General features: G+C 32.7%; 1 protein-coding gene across 1 annotated transcript; it reads left to right on the top strand.

Moving 5' to 3' along the window:
• The first annotated feature begins 1,645 nt into the window (after window positions 1-1,645).
• On the top strand, window positions 1,646-17,171 carry LOC117791361 (ras-like protein family member 10B). The gene is given in 6 exon segments (XM_034631089.1): window positions 1,646-2,149; window positions 7,688-7,810; window positions 15,296-15,409; window positions 15,473-15,586; window positions 16,814-16,881; window positions 16,964-17,171. Coding segments are annotated over 6 exon segments (921 nt in total). The 5' UTR covers window positions 1,646-1,789; the 3' UTR covers window positions 17,106-17,171.
• Window positions 17,172-18,166: the final 995 nt, after the last annotated feature.

Here is an 18,166-nt window from a genome sequence, read left to right as displayed (position 1 = left end):
TTATAAATTTAAACAATCATTTCTGATCTTGTTGAGATTAAGTAGGATGGTAGACATTAATAAATATGTAAGTAAATTTACATATATATGAGTATGTAAGTATATATCTCAGACAGTTTCTAGACTGTTATTTGAGTTCGAAAATACATATATCTATTTATATCATGAATTAGAAAAGAATAAACTTTGGCGTACAAGTGTAAGCGACATTCTATTATCATTTTTAAATAAAATCCTATTACTTTTACAATTTTTCTTTAATATTTGCTTGTTCCCAAAAGTTTTCAAATTATAAGTCCACTTCGTTAACATTTATATGAGCTGTAGACCTTACAAAACTGATAAAAATTGGCGCTCACATTTTATCCTTCACTGATTTTTTTGTGCTGTTTATATACCCTACAACTGAAGTAATGAGTGATAGGAACATAATAAAACTGTGTAATAGAATTGTTAATTTACTTATATTGGCACTTAAGGTAATTTCTTTAAAGTTTTACCAATTAATTTAAAGACATTACTTTTGCACCTCATGTATTACGGGATGTAAGCTATGAATCTTTAATATTAAAGAGCAAAGAAAGCATCGCAATCTTCCTTAAATGTTCCATATTTGATACAGGGTATCTTCCATTCGAATATACTTTGATTTATTCGATTTCTTTTTAATATTGTTTGCAAAATAAGCAAAAAGAAATTAAAGCTCCGGCCTCACTGAGTCCCAGAAATCAACATCCGTTGTTCAGCGGAAGTGAAATGTGAAATTTGAAATTTGAAATTTAATATTGGTTATATTGGCAATAGAAGAGAGAGATAAAATAAATATTTTTTATGAAATAAAATCATAAAATCAATGGCCAATATCCGTCAACACTTATATAAATTTGATAAACACCACAAGGCTAATTGATAACCGTTTTAAACCATTTCACAATAAAAAGTAAGGTAATTGTAGACGGCATTCAGAGTTATACTAAATCATTAAAAAACAGTTTATTTTGCAAAGAATATTCACATTGTAGAAGAAATATTACGAGTCTAGAATACATACATATGTATTATACATACTCTTTGGGTTTGGACGCACCTTTTCCAAAAAATTTGAAGACAAAATTGTAATTTTGAGAAATAACATGTAGTTAGCGAGTACGATAACCTTGTAGTACGTAAATAAGAATAAAGAGCGGTTTAAATTTAGTCAAACATACCAACTTTCATACAAATAATGTTTAAGTTAATTAAAAGCATTGCAATGAAGTTTATTTAAAGCTTTTGATTGCAAATATTGCAGGCAAACAAGAGCGAGGGATTTATTCTAGATATAAGCAGTAGTTGTATGTAGAATCATAGTTGATTTTACCAAAGCACGTTTAAACTGAAAAATTAAAATTAAGTATAAAATATTTTGATTCAACCAAATAAATTTTAATATTTAATATGGTCAAGTACCAATATAATTTATTTGAGCATATTAATCTTTTTTTAAAATGTACTATCTAGTAAGACATAATATTTTTTACTAATTCATAAATATTTTCTTAATAATGAATAAAAATTTATATGTTATATTATTTCTTACAGCACCTTGTTTAATAATCGACAAAAAACTACCCGTATTATGCCTTTATTTAACCAACAACAACTGCAACCAGAAGATCTCGAACTCCAACTTAACTTTTAATAAGAATTACTGTATATTTCTTCTCTACATTTATATATTGAAAAATCAGTCAAGCTGGCGTCGTTAAAGAGAAATAACAATAATATAAGCAATTATAATAATAATATAATGTGGAGTAGTACAATATCGCCAACAAACTCTAAGAAACTGTTGATCGGTAGTACACGAAGCGTTGATTATGTCGGTGATAGTGCAAAAACAACAACAACAACAGCAACAGCAGCAGCAGCCAATAATAAAGCAGGTGCAGGAGCAATCAAAGGAGCAGCGGCCAAAGGACAACAAAAAGGGGCAACACCATCGAATACAACAAAAATCTCAATTGAAATGGAGCTACATATACAAAATAAGTGCATCTCGGCATAGCGTATCACTCTGGAGGGTGGTGCAGAGCCGCCATGGCTGCAGGGCCCCCTTAAAGCTGCATTTTTGGGGGCTACTGGCGTCGGCAAAACAAGCATATTACAGGTGAGTGGGGGAATATATAATAATCCACTTATATTTACGAGTATCTCTGTATAAAATTCCCTTTGTGCTTTCTGACTGATGGGCAATCAATCAGACCGTCATAACTGCTTTTTTCGGACGAGTTTCCTTTTCCTATTTTCTTCGAACACATATGGAAAATTTTATTTTCGAGTCTTCTCATGTAGTTGAAAACATTTTGTTGAAAGCTGTCAAATGCAATTTATTTGTTTATTTTATTTTTCTCAAAACTAAAATGTGTTTTCTTGAATGTAGTTCAGGTTACAAATTTGAAACTGGCTTATAACTTTCCTAACCACGCCCAGTTACAATTTATAATATTTATACATAAATGTACAAATTTCCATTTATTTGTAACTTTTTTATATATTTTGATATCAATTTCTAGGCTTGTATTTATATTTCTACTTCATTACGCACAAAATTCTATTCTATTGTATTCTAAATATTTATATTTAGTCCAACGCCTGCTCCCAAAACTCCATGCAGAATATAGCGAATGAACCGTCGGCCTATCAATTCTAATAATTAAAAGTTAACTGTTATTGTCATATTTAATTTTGGGTTAAGAACCCAACTGTTTAAGTGGCAATTATATTAAATTTACGGTCGTGACTGTAAATTGTGATTATCATCATCGTTTTGGTGTCGAATTTAACGCTGTAGTCATATAAATCATTATTCAATAATACATATATGTTTGCAGTTGTATTTAGCTTACTGTTAACGCAATTTTAACTTTATTCTCAGTTCAGATGTTGCAAATCGGTGCCACGCGCATCGACGTGCTTCTGTTGCCACCTTTGACACAGTTGCACATTTTGCATCCGACATGGTCTTAAGTTATTAATAGCGTCCCGTTGAAGCTAAAAAGTTTAGCAGCAGGTTGGCGTCAAACTTTTAATGTCCCTGTCCCCTAGCAGCTCTTTTCAGTCCCTCCCCCTCTCACCCGATTCCCATTCCCATCCCCACTCAAAGCTCCCCGCTAACGGCATTTGAATGCGTATATACATAGGAGCACCGTTAATTTGATTTCCGCCACGCCGAAGCATCACATCACATCTTTTGTGGTTTATCTTTTGTAATTAGACAATGGAAAAGCGTCGACAAATGCAGAACTCATGTGCGCTCATATAAGATAATTTCGTATACCCTTCTAAAATCTAGCTCAGCTTATTAGCAACACAATGATCTTGAAAATATAATTCTTTTCGTTTCGTTTACGTTTCAAATTTAAAAAACACCATTTTATTTTCATTTTAATTTTGTAATTGTAGTTGTGAAATCTTATATTTTAAATTTAAAACATAGAAATTTTTGTATAAACTAAAAAAAAAAAATAAAGTAGTTTTTCTGTAATACGTTTTTATGTATTCCATTCTTATTTTCATTTTAATTTTGTAATTGTATTTGTGAAATCTTATATTTTAAATTTAAAACATAGAAATTTTTGTATAAACTAAAAAAAAAAATAAAGTAGTTTTTCTGTAATACGTTTTTATGTATTCCAAGGATACTTAAAAGGGATATTTGTAAAAAAATTATTTAACATAAAGTGCAGTAATTATCCTATACTAAATTGTATTTAGTGTAACCTAATAAAGTAATAGATAAAGATAATAATAAGAAAAATGTAAAAAAAAAAATATAGAAAGTGAAACGATTATAGTTTTTTACTAAACAGATAATGAAATTAAAATTTTTTATTAATTTTATTTAAAAAATGATTTGTAATTATTAAAATTAATTTAAATTTAAATATAAAAATAATGAAGATACATGAACAAGCTAAATTAAGTTGATCATTGTGGTTGCTCTTAATACAATCCAGTGAATCTCTTGTTGTTCTGCAAATTCAATTAACTATAGTGGAAAGCTGGAAGCTGGCCATTTGCCATTTGCGATTTGCCATTCGCCATTTGTTGTTTGCCATTTTCCAGTTTGCAATTTGCTGCTCACTCTTCATTATTTCGCTCTCTGCGTTTAATGTCTATGACGGTCAATATACAAGTATTGAGTATGTGTGCCCGTGGGTGCCCTTTTGTGTGTGTGTGTGTGTGTGAGAGTGTATTAACTTGATTCGTGTTTATGCTTTTAGCTGCCTTCATGCCTTTTCGTACCATTTATGTATTGTGGCCACCGTCAGCCGTCGCGGCTTTTATTGTGCGTAATGCGAGATTTTCACATTTTTATGTTATTTTAAGCACTGCAAAATCAATTACGTCCAGTTTAATGGTTATTTGTGGCCGCGCAGAGCTGTTGCCCTATCGTTGTATAAATTCCTAATGCTCTCCATGTGTATATGTACGAATGGAGCAGAAAAAATCAGATCTGGTATGTTGAACTCGAGCAGAGAATACAGAATTAATTCTACAATTGGTCTATAGAATTAAATACATTTATATACTGTACTCAGGGGTATATGTGTAATATAATAACTCTATGAATATCTATGAATACCCTTATATGTTTTTACCGAGAAACTTTAGTTTTAAAATAGTCCTAGTCCCCGCTTTTTAAATGGAAAAATGTTGTGGTTTTAGTCATTTTTAAGTTTAAGTTTTAAAGACAATTGGTCCTTTGATTCTATCCAATTTTTAAAGTTCTGATTCTAACAAAAGTTTTGATAGCCATTTTGTCAAGGTCGGACTAAGAACACTAAAAATATGCTAATAACAATATGTTAAAAATTAAAAAAACATATATATTTTCTTACTCAAGATGCGGGGACTAGGAATTGATTAAAGAACTATGGTTTCTAGGTTATAACATCTTTGAATTGACCGTAGATATCAAATTTGGGTTACAAATTTTTCAAATTGTTTGGGCTCATAAAATTGTAAGGTTAGGATTCGTAAGACAATTCGTAAGACGTACTTGAATCAAAAAACCTAAGCTTATCTGACCATTTTAATTTAGTTTAGTTCATTTAAAACTTTATTGGAAACTTAAACTTTATTAGAAAAAAAATTTTTTTTTAATTTTGAATTAAATGTTTATATTTTTAACACAAGAAGTTGTTAAGCAAATTTGTATACATTGTGAAGAAGCAATGAAAGAAGAGCAGCACATCTGCACCAATTTTTAACATATCTAATTTTGAACATATCGTTTAAATACATTTTTGGGAAAGTACTTTATCATTCTGCCTGGCAACTTTCTATGCAAATTTGCATAAAAAAAGCACTACTTAGTACCCAAAATAAAAATCTCTTACCCAACGGTAACTCAGAGACAAACTCATAATTTTCAGCAGCAAAGGCCTAATTCGAGTAACTTTAAAAAACGTGGCCGAAACGATGCCATTAACCCGGCAGCAGTTTGCTGGGTTCAGTTGCTTTACAGGCAGGCTATGTAATTTTCTACTAAAGGCATGTTACAGAGTCGACAGGCAAAGTGAATCGCAGTCAATGGAAAAAAGCGCTCAACCAGAAATAAAGGACACGCCGGCAAAGTCATAAAATAAATTTTATCCAAAAAAAAAACTTTCAGGCTTGCCCAAAAAAATAAAAGTAAAAAACAAAAACAAAAACCAGTATGAATACACGTGCCGAGAGTGCTTGATTTGGCAGATACCCTGTAAAAGTCGCCTTTACTTTTCACACTTTTATTATTTCCGCTTTTTGGCCCAGCATACACTGTGTAATTGTATGGGGTATGTGTATGTGTGTTGGGGCATTTCCTTCCTTTTGTGTGCGCCCACGCAGGGAGTATAAATACATGAGCCCAAAATGAGCGACAGGCTCAAAGGATATTTTATGTTTGATTGCATTTTAAAGTGATGCGTTGTTATTGGCCTGGTTTGAAGGCATTCATGGAACAGATTGGCAATTGTCGAGTGTGTGGTGCGATAAGCACAGGCTATCCATTGTCATATCGAAGACAGCGTCACAGTCGTAATGAAAGAAATCGGAATCGCGCCAAAGCATTGGCTAATAATAAAGTCGAAATCATTTGGGAGTCTTATCAATGCGATGACGCGTCTTTCTTCGACTATCAACTCATTTAAATGCAAATGCCGCTTGCCAATCAGTTGTTACATTGTAGACAGAATGAAATCAAGTGCAATTTATGCTCGCTGCGATTCAATTACCCGACGTGTCGGCCGACTGCCAAGGGCCGAGGGTCGAGGCCCAATTGTCGGAAACGGAAGTGGCCAGCGAGTGGCAGCGACATCTGCCTTAGCAGATGCTTAAAAACGGAAATGATTTTAGTGCTCAGACCAAGTCGCTGAGCAATTTTCAATTATATGCTGCACACAGTACGTCAACATACACACACATATATATGTAGTGAATGTGTCTAGAGGAAGGGGCCACATCTCGTCGCTTTTATGTGCCATCGCATATCATTGAGTTTTATTTTTATTGAACTGGTAATTGAATAAGAAATGACGTTGATGGCCTTCGCGACTCCTTCGTCCTTTTTGTCAGACGGACGGCTTTGCGCCTTTTCTATATGAGTCTGCAGCGCCATAAAATGTGCCACAATATCTGACACATAAATAAATGCGCACCAATGAAGCTCTGCGTTATTTAGCACTTTTAGTTTAGTTTAGTTCTTCTTCGAAATTTATACAAATGGTTATTCAGGGCGTATGCGTAATTTTTACTATACCTCAGTTACATTTGATTTGAATTTTATTTCATTGGGCCAATCTATTGACAGCCATTGCAGTGCCAATGTCGAATAAAAAGAAGAAGAACAGAAGTTATGACAGAGAAGGAAAGCTACAAAGGGAGAGAGAAGAGATATGATGTGCAAGATGAGAGATTTGCAATGGTTAAATATTTTAAGAAAAATGTAATGCCAACAACAAATATTCCTCTAACTTTTCCTCAAATTCATTCAACGATTCATTTCAACGATAACTCAAGCTCTTAAAAATCTATATATTTCGACTGTCCGCTATACAAAAATCAATGTCGCTTGTTGCAAATAAACAAATTACCTTTAAATATTTTATTACTTATAATTCGATCCTAAAGCAATAAAAGATACAATAAATATATATTTTATAAATATTTATACGCACAAGTATCGTACATTTTTGTAGATTTAAATATAATTTTAGTCTAATCCCTGTAATTATTTTTCTGTCCCTATGAACAAAATTGTCAACAAAAAAAAACGTAGCATATTTTTGTGCTGTTACAATTTTAATATGCTTAAAATTTGCATGAAATGAGCCGCCAACAACTGTGACCGCACACAACACACTTTCACACACACGTACAAATAGAGACGCATTTGCCAAATGTGTGCGTGCCTTGGCGTAAATCTGAATTCAAAAATGTACTAAGAAAACCAACAATAGCATGCGAAAAACACGAAAAAAAATCCCCATAAATTATTAAACCCGGCCACATATATTTGAAATGCCTTCCCAAGTCTTTAGAAAAGGAGACCAACTTTTTGGAAAGGGCTAAGTTAAGTCAAAATAAATATGAATACCCACTAATGCGTTTCTTGTGATATTTTAGAATGTATTGCCATTATTTAAATTTATATATCTTACAGCAATTTTTCTACCATGACTTTCCCAAGACTCATCAGACGACTACGCATCGGAAAATTTATAAAAACTGTTTGGTCTGCGATGCCTGCATACGGGAGCTGATGGTACTGGACGTTCCACCCCAGGTGAGTTAAGCGCAAAACTCTTCAACTATTTTGTAATTGAATTTAAAACTTATGCTGCGTCAGCGGTTATGACTCTTTCTCTACAAAATATTTTGGATTTTGTTCGAGAAGTTTCATAAAAATATCATTTTAAGCTTTAACAAGTATTTTCGATATGGTTGAACAATTTTCCATTGCATTTCACATGGCGTATTTTTTTTATGAATCGACCGTCTAGAGATAAGTAATGGGAACATCTGCAAACATTTTCCGCTCCGTTGTATTTTATTTAATCCATTTAAAGAAATTTATGCAAAATTACCGCAGACGCGGATCACAGCTGCAATACAGCGGAGTTTGACACATGATGTATAAAAATGTATATACCAGCAGATTCCTAGGATCAGATTTCTGTAGCCCACAAGAAGAGTAAAAAGAGTCATGCTGCAATCGTTGACATTAATGTAACATTCTAAAAACTTTTAGCCTGATCCAGGAGTTTTAGCTTGCTTACGTATACGTAATTATTTCAATTTGGAATAAAAAGTATTTAATGTAGGGTATCTACCAGTTGCTCACTCTCAACTACCGCATTCTCCACTGCCTTCCTTTTGTTGCTGTGCCGACTGTCAGCCGTTGGCTATCTGTGGTGTCTAAAGTTAAGACGCTGCTGCTCCTGCGCTTTTATTACTGACATAGATTTCATATTTTCATATTTTTTAATAGAAACGTTCCAGAAGCAGCATCAGAACAGCTTACCGCAACCAGACCAGCAGCTTACCACAAACAAAATGGCCAAGTCGTTGGCCCCAGGGAAAATTCGTTATGCATTTTTGGTTTATATTAAGAAATTCGTTGAATCTTAGAGTAATTTGATCTTGAGTCTTCTACCGTTATTAACATATATTAAGTTTTGATTATCTACTCAAAAAGTTTAAAAAAATGTTATATAATTTTCTCTTTTTAATTATATGTTAGATTTTAAATAGTCGAGAAGTCATTTCCACTTACATGTCTATTTTAATAAGTATTTACCTAAATATGAAAAATCTACCATAAGGGTGCTAACTCATTTCGCTTTAATGTATTATTTGTTCAACAAGTTCAATTAAAAGTTCATCGATCAGACTAACTAACATGTTAATTAATTATCAGGCAAGTTCTAATAATCTCTAAAGCCCCAAAATCAAAACAAGAGTAAATTTTGGTACTCTTGAAACTAACCAATTAATGTTTTATATGTTAAAATATTTGTAGAGAAATGTGAAAAGTTTAAAATTTATTTGATTAAATTAAATTCATTCAAGTCATAAATTACATTTTAAATTAGTTTATTTTTTCTTCAAAATGTTTGAAAAATTTATAATTTTGAAATTCTTAATATATTTATAGGTGTCGATTTTTGTGACTCGTAAAGTATGTTCGAAGAATGAAATATCTGAAGCATGTTTTCAAAGGCATTTGTCTTCAAAATCTTTTTAGCTTTTTGGAACATACCTGTAGATATTGTAAGAGTATTGCCCCTTTCGACCCCAGAAAATCTATTATTCGTTTTTTCTACAGCTACATATGTATGTCTGTACAAGTTTGATAAATTTACACAATGTCTTTATGCTCGCAGTGTACTTTATTAAATTTAGAGTTCATGGCTATAAAGCGAGCACGGGCACGGACACGGGTTTTATTTTATTAATTTTTAATTGACCCAAAATTGCAGCATTTGTTTTTTGGGTCTTCGCTCCTGCCAATTTAAGAGCACTATTATTCGCATGAAAGCCCTATTATAGTCGGCTATAAACTTTGCGCCTGAGTGCCACACTTTATATTCATGTATTATATTTCTCTTCTTCTGTGTGTCGGTGTGTGTATTTATGTGTTTGTGTGCACGACTAAGTTGTGGCCACTTTATTGCGCATATACAAAGTGTGTATACCTACATAAGGTTGCAGGCATTTTATGAGTATAAACTGAAGCTTAATTCTACTTAGTATGGCAATGACAACCGTTTCTGTAGTCCAGCAATTGGCAAGCACTTTTTGGTAACCGCATATCAGAATTTAACACCCGAATGTTAGCCAAGTTGAGATGCGGCCTAGTTGAGACAAGAGATTCTGTGGTTTTGTCTGTGGTTTGGCTTGCATTTCTTTGCATTTCTCGGTACGCAGTGCAACATCATAAATTATTTATAGAACCGACAGCTAAAGTTTCGACCTTTTTGCATTGCTCTCGGACAGCCTCTGGCTGTGACTATTCGTATAGTGCAACAAAACACAATAACAGAAAAAGCGATGTACTCATGTAGTATGTAAGTAAATTGTGTTTTTTGGTTAAACGAAACGGGTATACCCTAATTCATCTACATAATAGAGGATGCAATTTTAACTTTTCCTAAAGATTCTTTTATTCAACAATTCTGAGACTTTAAGGACAGACTTCTTCCTAATATCCAAGTAGACAGATTTTAAATCTTAGTCAAATGGTAATGAAAATTAAACACGGTTATAATAAAATATATATTTTTAGCAATTTTACCTGTACCAAAATTTGTACCCTTACAAACCAATCTAATATTAACTCAGTTCAATGTTTAAAAAACGGGCTTAGACTTTTCCAATTGCTTATACATTTTAAAGCTGCTGATAATAATACGATTTTTTTATTAAATTATAAGTGGAGCCTTATATTCAAGGAAAATATGAAAAAATTTGTAGAAAAAAAGTAAAAAATAAGTGTCGACCTGTTTTATTAATACATTTAAAATTTATATTGTATTTTTAGTTTGTTGTTGTTAAGTTAACTTTCCTGACAAAGTCGTCATGCTAAAAAAGTTTTTGCCGACAAAGGCGCCAGGCAAAAAAAGGCAGGCAAATCAGAGGGCTATATTTAAGGACATATCTCAATAGTCGCCACGCTATAAATATCAACGTTTGGCACAATAAGAACAACAATGTAAAACAAGAGAAAAAAAGACAAAAGAATGATGACCGTAAAAGTAGAACAAGAATTTTGTATTGAAAGCGTTGACAGGCAGGATAAAGCAGTCGAGCAACCTCCATTGTCATATTAACTACAGTCAGTGAATGCATCTGTCCCAACCCCCTTCACCCCCTGTACACCTTCGACTTTCAATGCCTTAAAATTTATTCATGTTCATTTTGGCGTGAATTTGTTGTCGATACCCTTTACACAATAAATTTAAAAATAGGGTTAGCAAAGTCTTGCAAGTGTGTGCAGAAATTCATTTTCATTTCATATTTTTTTTAAATCTCAAAATCTTTTACATTCATAATACTAGATTATTTGGTCAAATATTATTAAATAAGAAGACCTTAATACAAACTATTTGATTTTGTCTATGCAAAAATATTGTGATAACTAAATATATAGCTTAAATTTATAATACATTTACTGCAGTAAATTTATGAAACTTCGAAAATATGTCCGAAAAATACATTTACTGCACACAAAATTACACTCTTGCTCGTTACAGAATATCTTATAGTCGAGCATTCACAACCAGAGCTTCCTTACTTGTTGAGTAAACGTTTTCTGTGTACTACTTATTTGTTGTGATTTTTTGTCAGGCATTGTGTTGACCAAATAGCTGCCAGTTTGCTATCTAAGGTGAGGACCAAAATGTTGTATGACACACAAAACACAACTCTGAAAGCTGAGCTCCTTTTATTGTGATAAATTTTTCATCGTCAAGTTTAATGCCTGCCAGTTATAACTCAAAGTCCACTGTAATGATTTCCACTTGTATCAACAGCATTTTGTTCTCCAACAGATTTTCGCATACACAATCCACACAAATACATACAGCAATTGTTTTGTGTGTTGGAGGCCACATCGTTGGTCATTGTATACTTTAAGTGGCTACCACAAGGAGAACAACTTGAAATGACAATTTATAGAGTGCACACACATAAGTGTAGAGTGTAAAAGTGTCTTTGTTTGTGTGTGTGTAAGGGCCTTACTGCGGCCATTTTGTTTCATTTATTGGAGCGTTTTGTCCAAAACCCAAAGAGCAAAGCTCAAAAAAAGGTTGTAATATACAGTAACAAATTAATCAAAGTCAAGATAAGTATTGTATAATGCGAGTACGCATTTTCCAAAGTTTTTCTTGATATAGTGGGTGCTTTATTGCCATAATATTATGTAGTATCTTGATGTAATGTAAGTATTACTACATCATATAGCTGTCATACAAAGGATAGGTTCAAAATTAAAGATTAGTACATCTTTGTAGATTCTATAGTTATCTTAACCAAATTGCAGCTTAAAGAGCTATTTATGTTTTAAATAATGGATCAAAAATGTTAAATATATATGAAATAAATTGTCTTTTTGTGAAAAATTTACTTAATTTTAATTTAGTGTGTATTACAACTTTTTTTAAATCTACAGGGCTTTGCAAGGGTATTAAATGTTCGGCATTTAAAGATAATCTTTTTTGTCAATTTCTTTTTCTCGACTTAGTTGGTGCATTTTTTTCATTATAATATAATAATACTAAATAAAAGTAATTATTGTATTTTTATTTTTTATAAACTATAAAGAAGTGGAGCAAAATGTTCCAACCCAAATTTACATATTGTGACAGTAAAACAAATCAAAAATAAAAGAATACTGCTTATTTGATTTGTTATAATTTAAGTGAAATATTTGGGAAACGTTACTAAAAGGTTTACATTTTAATTAATTAATTACCTACAATGCTTGCACACAAAATGGCTCCACAAGTTGTGTGATTGCTTTGTTTTAAGTATTAGAAAAGTAGGGAATTTGTTGTGCTGTCGCAGTTGCTAGTGTATCTATACACAGACAGCACAAAAATAAAACAAACAACGACAGGAATAGCTCTAAGGCACAAGAATCTCAACAAATATCAGGAGCATAATAAATACAAGAACAATTTCCGTAGAGCACCAACAATTATAGCAACAATCAGACAGACAGACAGATAGACCGACAGATAGGCAGACAGACAGACGGACAGACAGATAGGCAGACAGCTGGACAGTTTGGACACATTGCCATTGGCTAAAGAGCTGCTCGCATTTGCAGTCTAGCACTGCCTTTAATTAACAAAACAGTAGCAACAACAATAATAGACAGAGGAAAGCGCAAATTAAATGAAATTTAATCAAAAACGTAAATCTAGCTAACTTACTGCCCACGAAGACAGCGGCGACGGCGATTGAGATGGCAACTGACATGGCGACTGAGATGGCGAATTTCGACTGGCTGGCAGCCAGAATGACACAAGCAGACAAATAGCGGTAAATGGATGGGGCCAGGAATTTGAAGTGGGAGCAATTGGGAGTAATAGGCTGAGAGACGAGTGGAGCAGAGTAAAAAGAGCTGAAGCACAGACGGAATGGTGCCAAGGCGCATGGACTCTTAAGCTGTCCGCTAACATTTTTAATAGCGAGGTTGAGCTCTTCTTTTTCTGTTTTTGTTTCAGTTTCTATTTGTTTGCCTGCCTTTTGTTTGCGCCTAAAATGCTGCAGCGCAAATTTAATTATAACGTTTATTTACGGTCTTCCCTCGTACAGCTCCATTTTCATTTCAATTTTCTCTTCCCCAATCCCCTAGTCCGTTTATTAGTGCTGCCTACCAAGTGCAGTACCAGCAATAACAAAACAGAAAACAGTATCTTAATACCATTCGCAAGTCAAAAGGCTTTTAACTCAATGTAAACGAAAGAAAAACGATGGCTGTAAGAAACGAAGCACGCAACTGCCACATTTTACAGTTACTTAGCTTTATAAGGCTAAGGCATGCCAACTGCACGTTATAACTTGTAACTACGTACTTACTGCTTAAGCCATAAATATGCTGAAGCTAAAACTGCACTAAATAACGAATGGACCATCTCTGCAGAACTACTTGGGATATTGTTTAAGTGCGAATGTCAGCAGTAGCAATAACTGTAGGAATTTTAGCAAAAAATTTGATTATGCAAATTTAACTTGATTCATTTCGCCATTGATATCTCTAATAATTATCTCTTAACCGCTTAAATGCTTATTAGCTTAATACACAAAAGATACAGAAGGTAATTTTTGTGATACCTCCGATTTTTCTGTTGAGCTGGACTGTTACCGTACCTTAGCATGTATCATACAAGAAAGCTTATACTTTGTGCTACATTTTTCTACCATCAGTTGTTTTAAAAACATAAAAATTATATCAAATTATATCATTATATACTGGTAAAAAAGCCACTTTTTTAATAGATATAGGGCATACGAAATAAAAAAGTATTTTTGTTTATTGTGAAATATAATAAAATATAAAAAGATTGTTTACCAAAGTTTTTTTTGGAATTAAACAATTTTAAAGGATTTTGACAAAACTTACTTAACAGAGTGGAGGACCCTAATACTGGATTAAATTACTTGCTTTTCTATTATGATAATGTGCTTAATTGAACATTAAACTTTTTACATGAAATGTGCTGCAAATATTACAAATGTGCATTTATTGAATATTATTTAAAATTAATATTTGTCAATTTACGAAAATAAAATTAATAAACGGCATCATTACTTTTTCGAGTTATACAGGGGTGCCCCATTAAACGAAACCAACAGATAATCTCCCAAATCTCCATAAATTTTTGGGAGATTTTCGTTTGGTTTTGATTTCTGTAGCACCCTGATAATCGTGGTTTCATAAAAAAAATGTTTTTATTTAGTATACTATACCAATGTATTCTTCAGCGAAGTTTTTCAGAATATTTCAGGCTGCACGTTTAGGGAACACACCATAGACCAGGTTCGGTGTCAATAATTTTAATAGTTATTAATTTGTTAAGTTATTTAATTTGACATTTCTAATAATACAAGTACAAAAAGATTTATAAGTTATTGCATTATGGCATGGTGTTAAAGAGAAGAATATTTCTAAAAAAAAAAATGCATTAAACTTGCTGGAAAAGTATGTGTCCAAGGGAAACCGCAGTAGATTAAATAACTACCTCTGATAGTTCTTCAGCCGTCATATTTACAAATTCAAACCGCAATACTCTCTGCACAGTGTGCACGTAAATCCATTAATGTAACCGACAGTGGCATCAGTGGCATCAAGAGCTTCAGTTGCAGCTACTACTAATTATTATTTACTGCCGCTAGTTACACGTACACGTACTGTAACCGCATTGTGTTCAGTTTGCAATGGTTTTAACACTTAATGCCATAACGAAAAATAAGTTAAATAAAATTCATAAAATTTTTCAGCAATAAAGTGGAAAAATGCTTTTTAAGAAACCGGTATATTTTAAAACAAATAAGTAAAAAAAAAACCTAAACGCATTTTTTTTCTCTTATATTTGCTTTTTATATGTGTGCCCAAATAATACGCAACAAAAATACACACCAACGACGACGTTGACACACACAACACACATACATACACACACACAATGTATACAAATACACATATTGCGATGGCGCTGATGAAAAACAAACACTCAACAAATTGGCATGGCAATCTTGCCAGAAGCGATTTCCGGCTGATAACTTTGCTGAATGGAATAATGGACATCCGCTGGGGCTGCGAACGGTGCACGCCTATGTGTTAGTCTACGACATGGGCAATTTGGAAACGTTTCAGGTAGGTCAAGCTAACCACCCATACATATCTGTATACATATATATTTATTTATGTGATTTGCAGTACTGCCGCTCCATGAGAGATCAAATTTTAGACAGTTTCAGTCATCGTGATTTTAGCATAATTGTGGTTGGCAATAAATATGACAATGTGACTGAGGCGCAGGCCAACTCGCAGGTGTGTATCCCATATCTATTCTCATTTGATTTATTGATTTTTAAATAATTTGTAGAAATTGCAAAATAGAAAAGAGGATAACTAACTACCTTTGCAGAACACTGAAAATCAGTTCCATTAAAAGTATAGTACAATTGGTTAATTTTGTTAAAGTTTCTTAAACAGCAATAAAAAAAATAATTTCGTAACAAGTTTGTAATTTTTCAAATTTCATAAGGTTGTGTTATTCGTATTCAAACGTAGTTTAAATATTAACACTGAAAATACATAGTTTAGTAACTGGAATATTTAGGAACTAGAAGATAGGAAGCTTGAACAAAAAAAAATTTAAAATTCAAAAAAGGGAATAACTAAATTTAAAACTATGGGACTCCTCTCTGCTCGCTTCGCTCGCGGTGCTACAGTTGAGCGTACTTGACTGTCGGAGACCCCGTACTTACTCTGGAAAAAGCAGACTGTTAAAAATTTAAAAAGTTAGAAAGGCTCGAAATAGAACAATCCGAAACCAAAATATTTTATTTAAAATCGTGCAATTTTATTTTATTTTTTATTTATAAAAAACTGTTTTTATTTGGTGAGTTCGCTTTTGCTAAAGCAGGTAAATTACAGGAAGAAACGCGGAAGATCTTAGCTTTATGCTCAAAAGATGAGTCGATCAAATAAAAAAATTTAGAAAGTCAAGAGATAGGACAATCTGAAACCAACTTATTTTTTTTTAAATCGTGAGTTTTTTTATAAGCAAATGTTATTTATTTGGTAATACCGCTCATGCTAACGTAGGTAAATTACAGAATCTAGCAGGGTGGGGCTTTAAAAAACACGCGGAAGATCTAAACTTTAGGCGCCAGGAAAGAGTTGATAGCCCGTAGCAGGGTTAAACGAATTTAGCTGATTTTTGCTAAAGCGTGCAAGTTTAGGTTAGGTTGAATTCCATAAATTCTCTAAACAAGGATTCAGCAAAAAAAATATAGTTATTTATTTATTTTTTTTATGTTATTCTAAGTTTTATTTGCAATTTTAAAAAATATTATGTTCGCAATTAGATAACTTTTAAACCATAAAAGATTTTGATTTGTATATATACAATTTACTTTATATGTAGTACTCCGATTTCTTGTTCAGAGAAATATTAAAATTCCTTTTGCAAGGGTATAATGATAGTTATCATAATAATCAATTATAATTGATTTTGTTGAAAAGTTTTTATTTCTATTGAAACCGTTTCAGGAACTCAAGGACATTTCCACGCTTGTGCGCAAACATTGGCGTTGTGGATATGTGGAGTGTTCGGCGCAGTGAGTACCACTCTATTCAATAGATTCCCTTCTAGATATTTAAAAGAGAATTTGACTTTTCGTTTTGGTTTTGGCTTTTCAGATACAACTACAAAATCGGCGACGTTTTTCGTGAGCTAATGGGTTGCAGCAGCGGAGGCGTCACTGGGACCACAAGCGGGGGTCTCGTTGGCACTGACTACTCACAATCAACTAGGAATAAAGGACGCTGTACAATACTCTAGCAAATGCTGCATAAGTTTTTTAAGCAAACATTTTGATCTCTCGCGCATAAAACGCAGGCAAACATTTTCAGTTGTTCTTTGAATTGGGAAAATGGGGAGTAAGCGTATTCTCCTTAGAAAATAACAACGGCAACATTGTTGTCCCCTGCGAGCGCTTGCTGATGCATATTTTAGCATATACTTGTACTTATAAGTATTCATACATACATTCATATTATATTTAGTAGTCGACACACTTTGCAGGATGGCTTGCAGCTCTTTTATCTTTATAGCTTCTTTTGTCTCCCACTTCTCTATCTCTCCCTTGCTCGCCTTTTCCCTTGTTGGTCATTTTCGTTGCTGCTTTTGTTTGCCATTATTAGAACATTTAGCTCTCCGCTTTCTTTGAGACAACAGTCATTGCAATTGAATTCCTCTACAGCAACCAACGGCTGCAACATTTTGGCAGGCAACTTTTTGTTAAGCATTCACATTTGCAATTCAATGCCTCAAAGCTGTTCATTGCAGATATGAATATGCAACAATAATAATAAAAACAACATCAACTTAAACTAAGAAAAAGTAAAATCAATTTTTAAAATGCTGCCATTGCAAACTTTTTGATTTCCTTAAATTCGTCTTATCTTTTTTGTTGTGTAAGTAATAGGTAAATAATCCCACCATAATTTACAATACATTTTATGAATAAACTTGTTATTAACAAAAAAAAAAAAGATATAAGAATTCATTAGTATAAATGGTATACTTATACGGTAGCTATCTTTAAGAGATTTAGTAGATAAACATATAAAAGATTCATTAACGTTGTGATCATTTCAAGAATTAGTTATTAAGCGGATGACGAAAAGAAACGTCAGTTGAGGTCAAGTATTAATAGCCCAATAATGGTTAAAGATTACCAAGCATGAGTATATGATACCTATCTTTAAGCTTAGCCAATCAAGGGTTTGATAAATAGTATTGGAATGTCATTGAAATTAAATTATGCTGTGGAAAATGTTTAAATGCAGCAATCCATAAAACTGCCTGATAATTTCGACTATTACAGAAAGTATTTTAAA

The sequence above is a fragment of the Drosophila innubila genome, assembly GCF_004354385.1.
Source record: "Drosophila innubila isolate TH190305 chromosome 3R unlocalized genomic scaffold, UK_Dinn_1.0 2_E_3R, whole genome shotgun sequence".
Taxonomy (NCBI): domain Eukaryota; kingdom Metazoa; phylum Arthropoda; class Insecta; order Diptera; family Drosophilidae; genus Drosophila; species Drosophila innubila.
The sequence above is the reverse complement of the archived record's forward strand: the minus strand, read 5'-3'. Positions and strand labels throughout refer to the sequence as shown.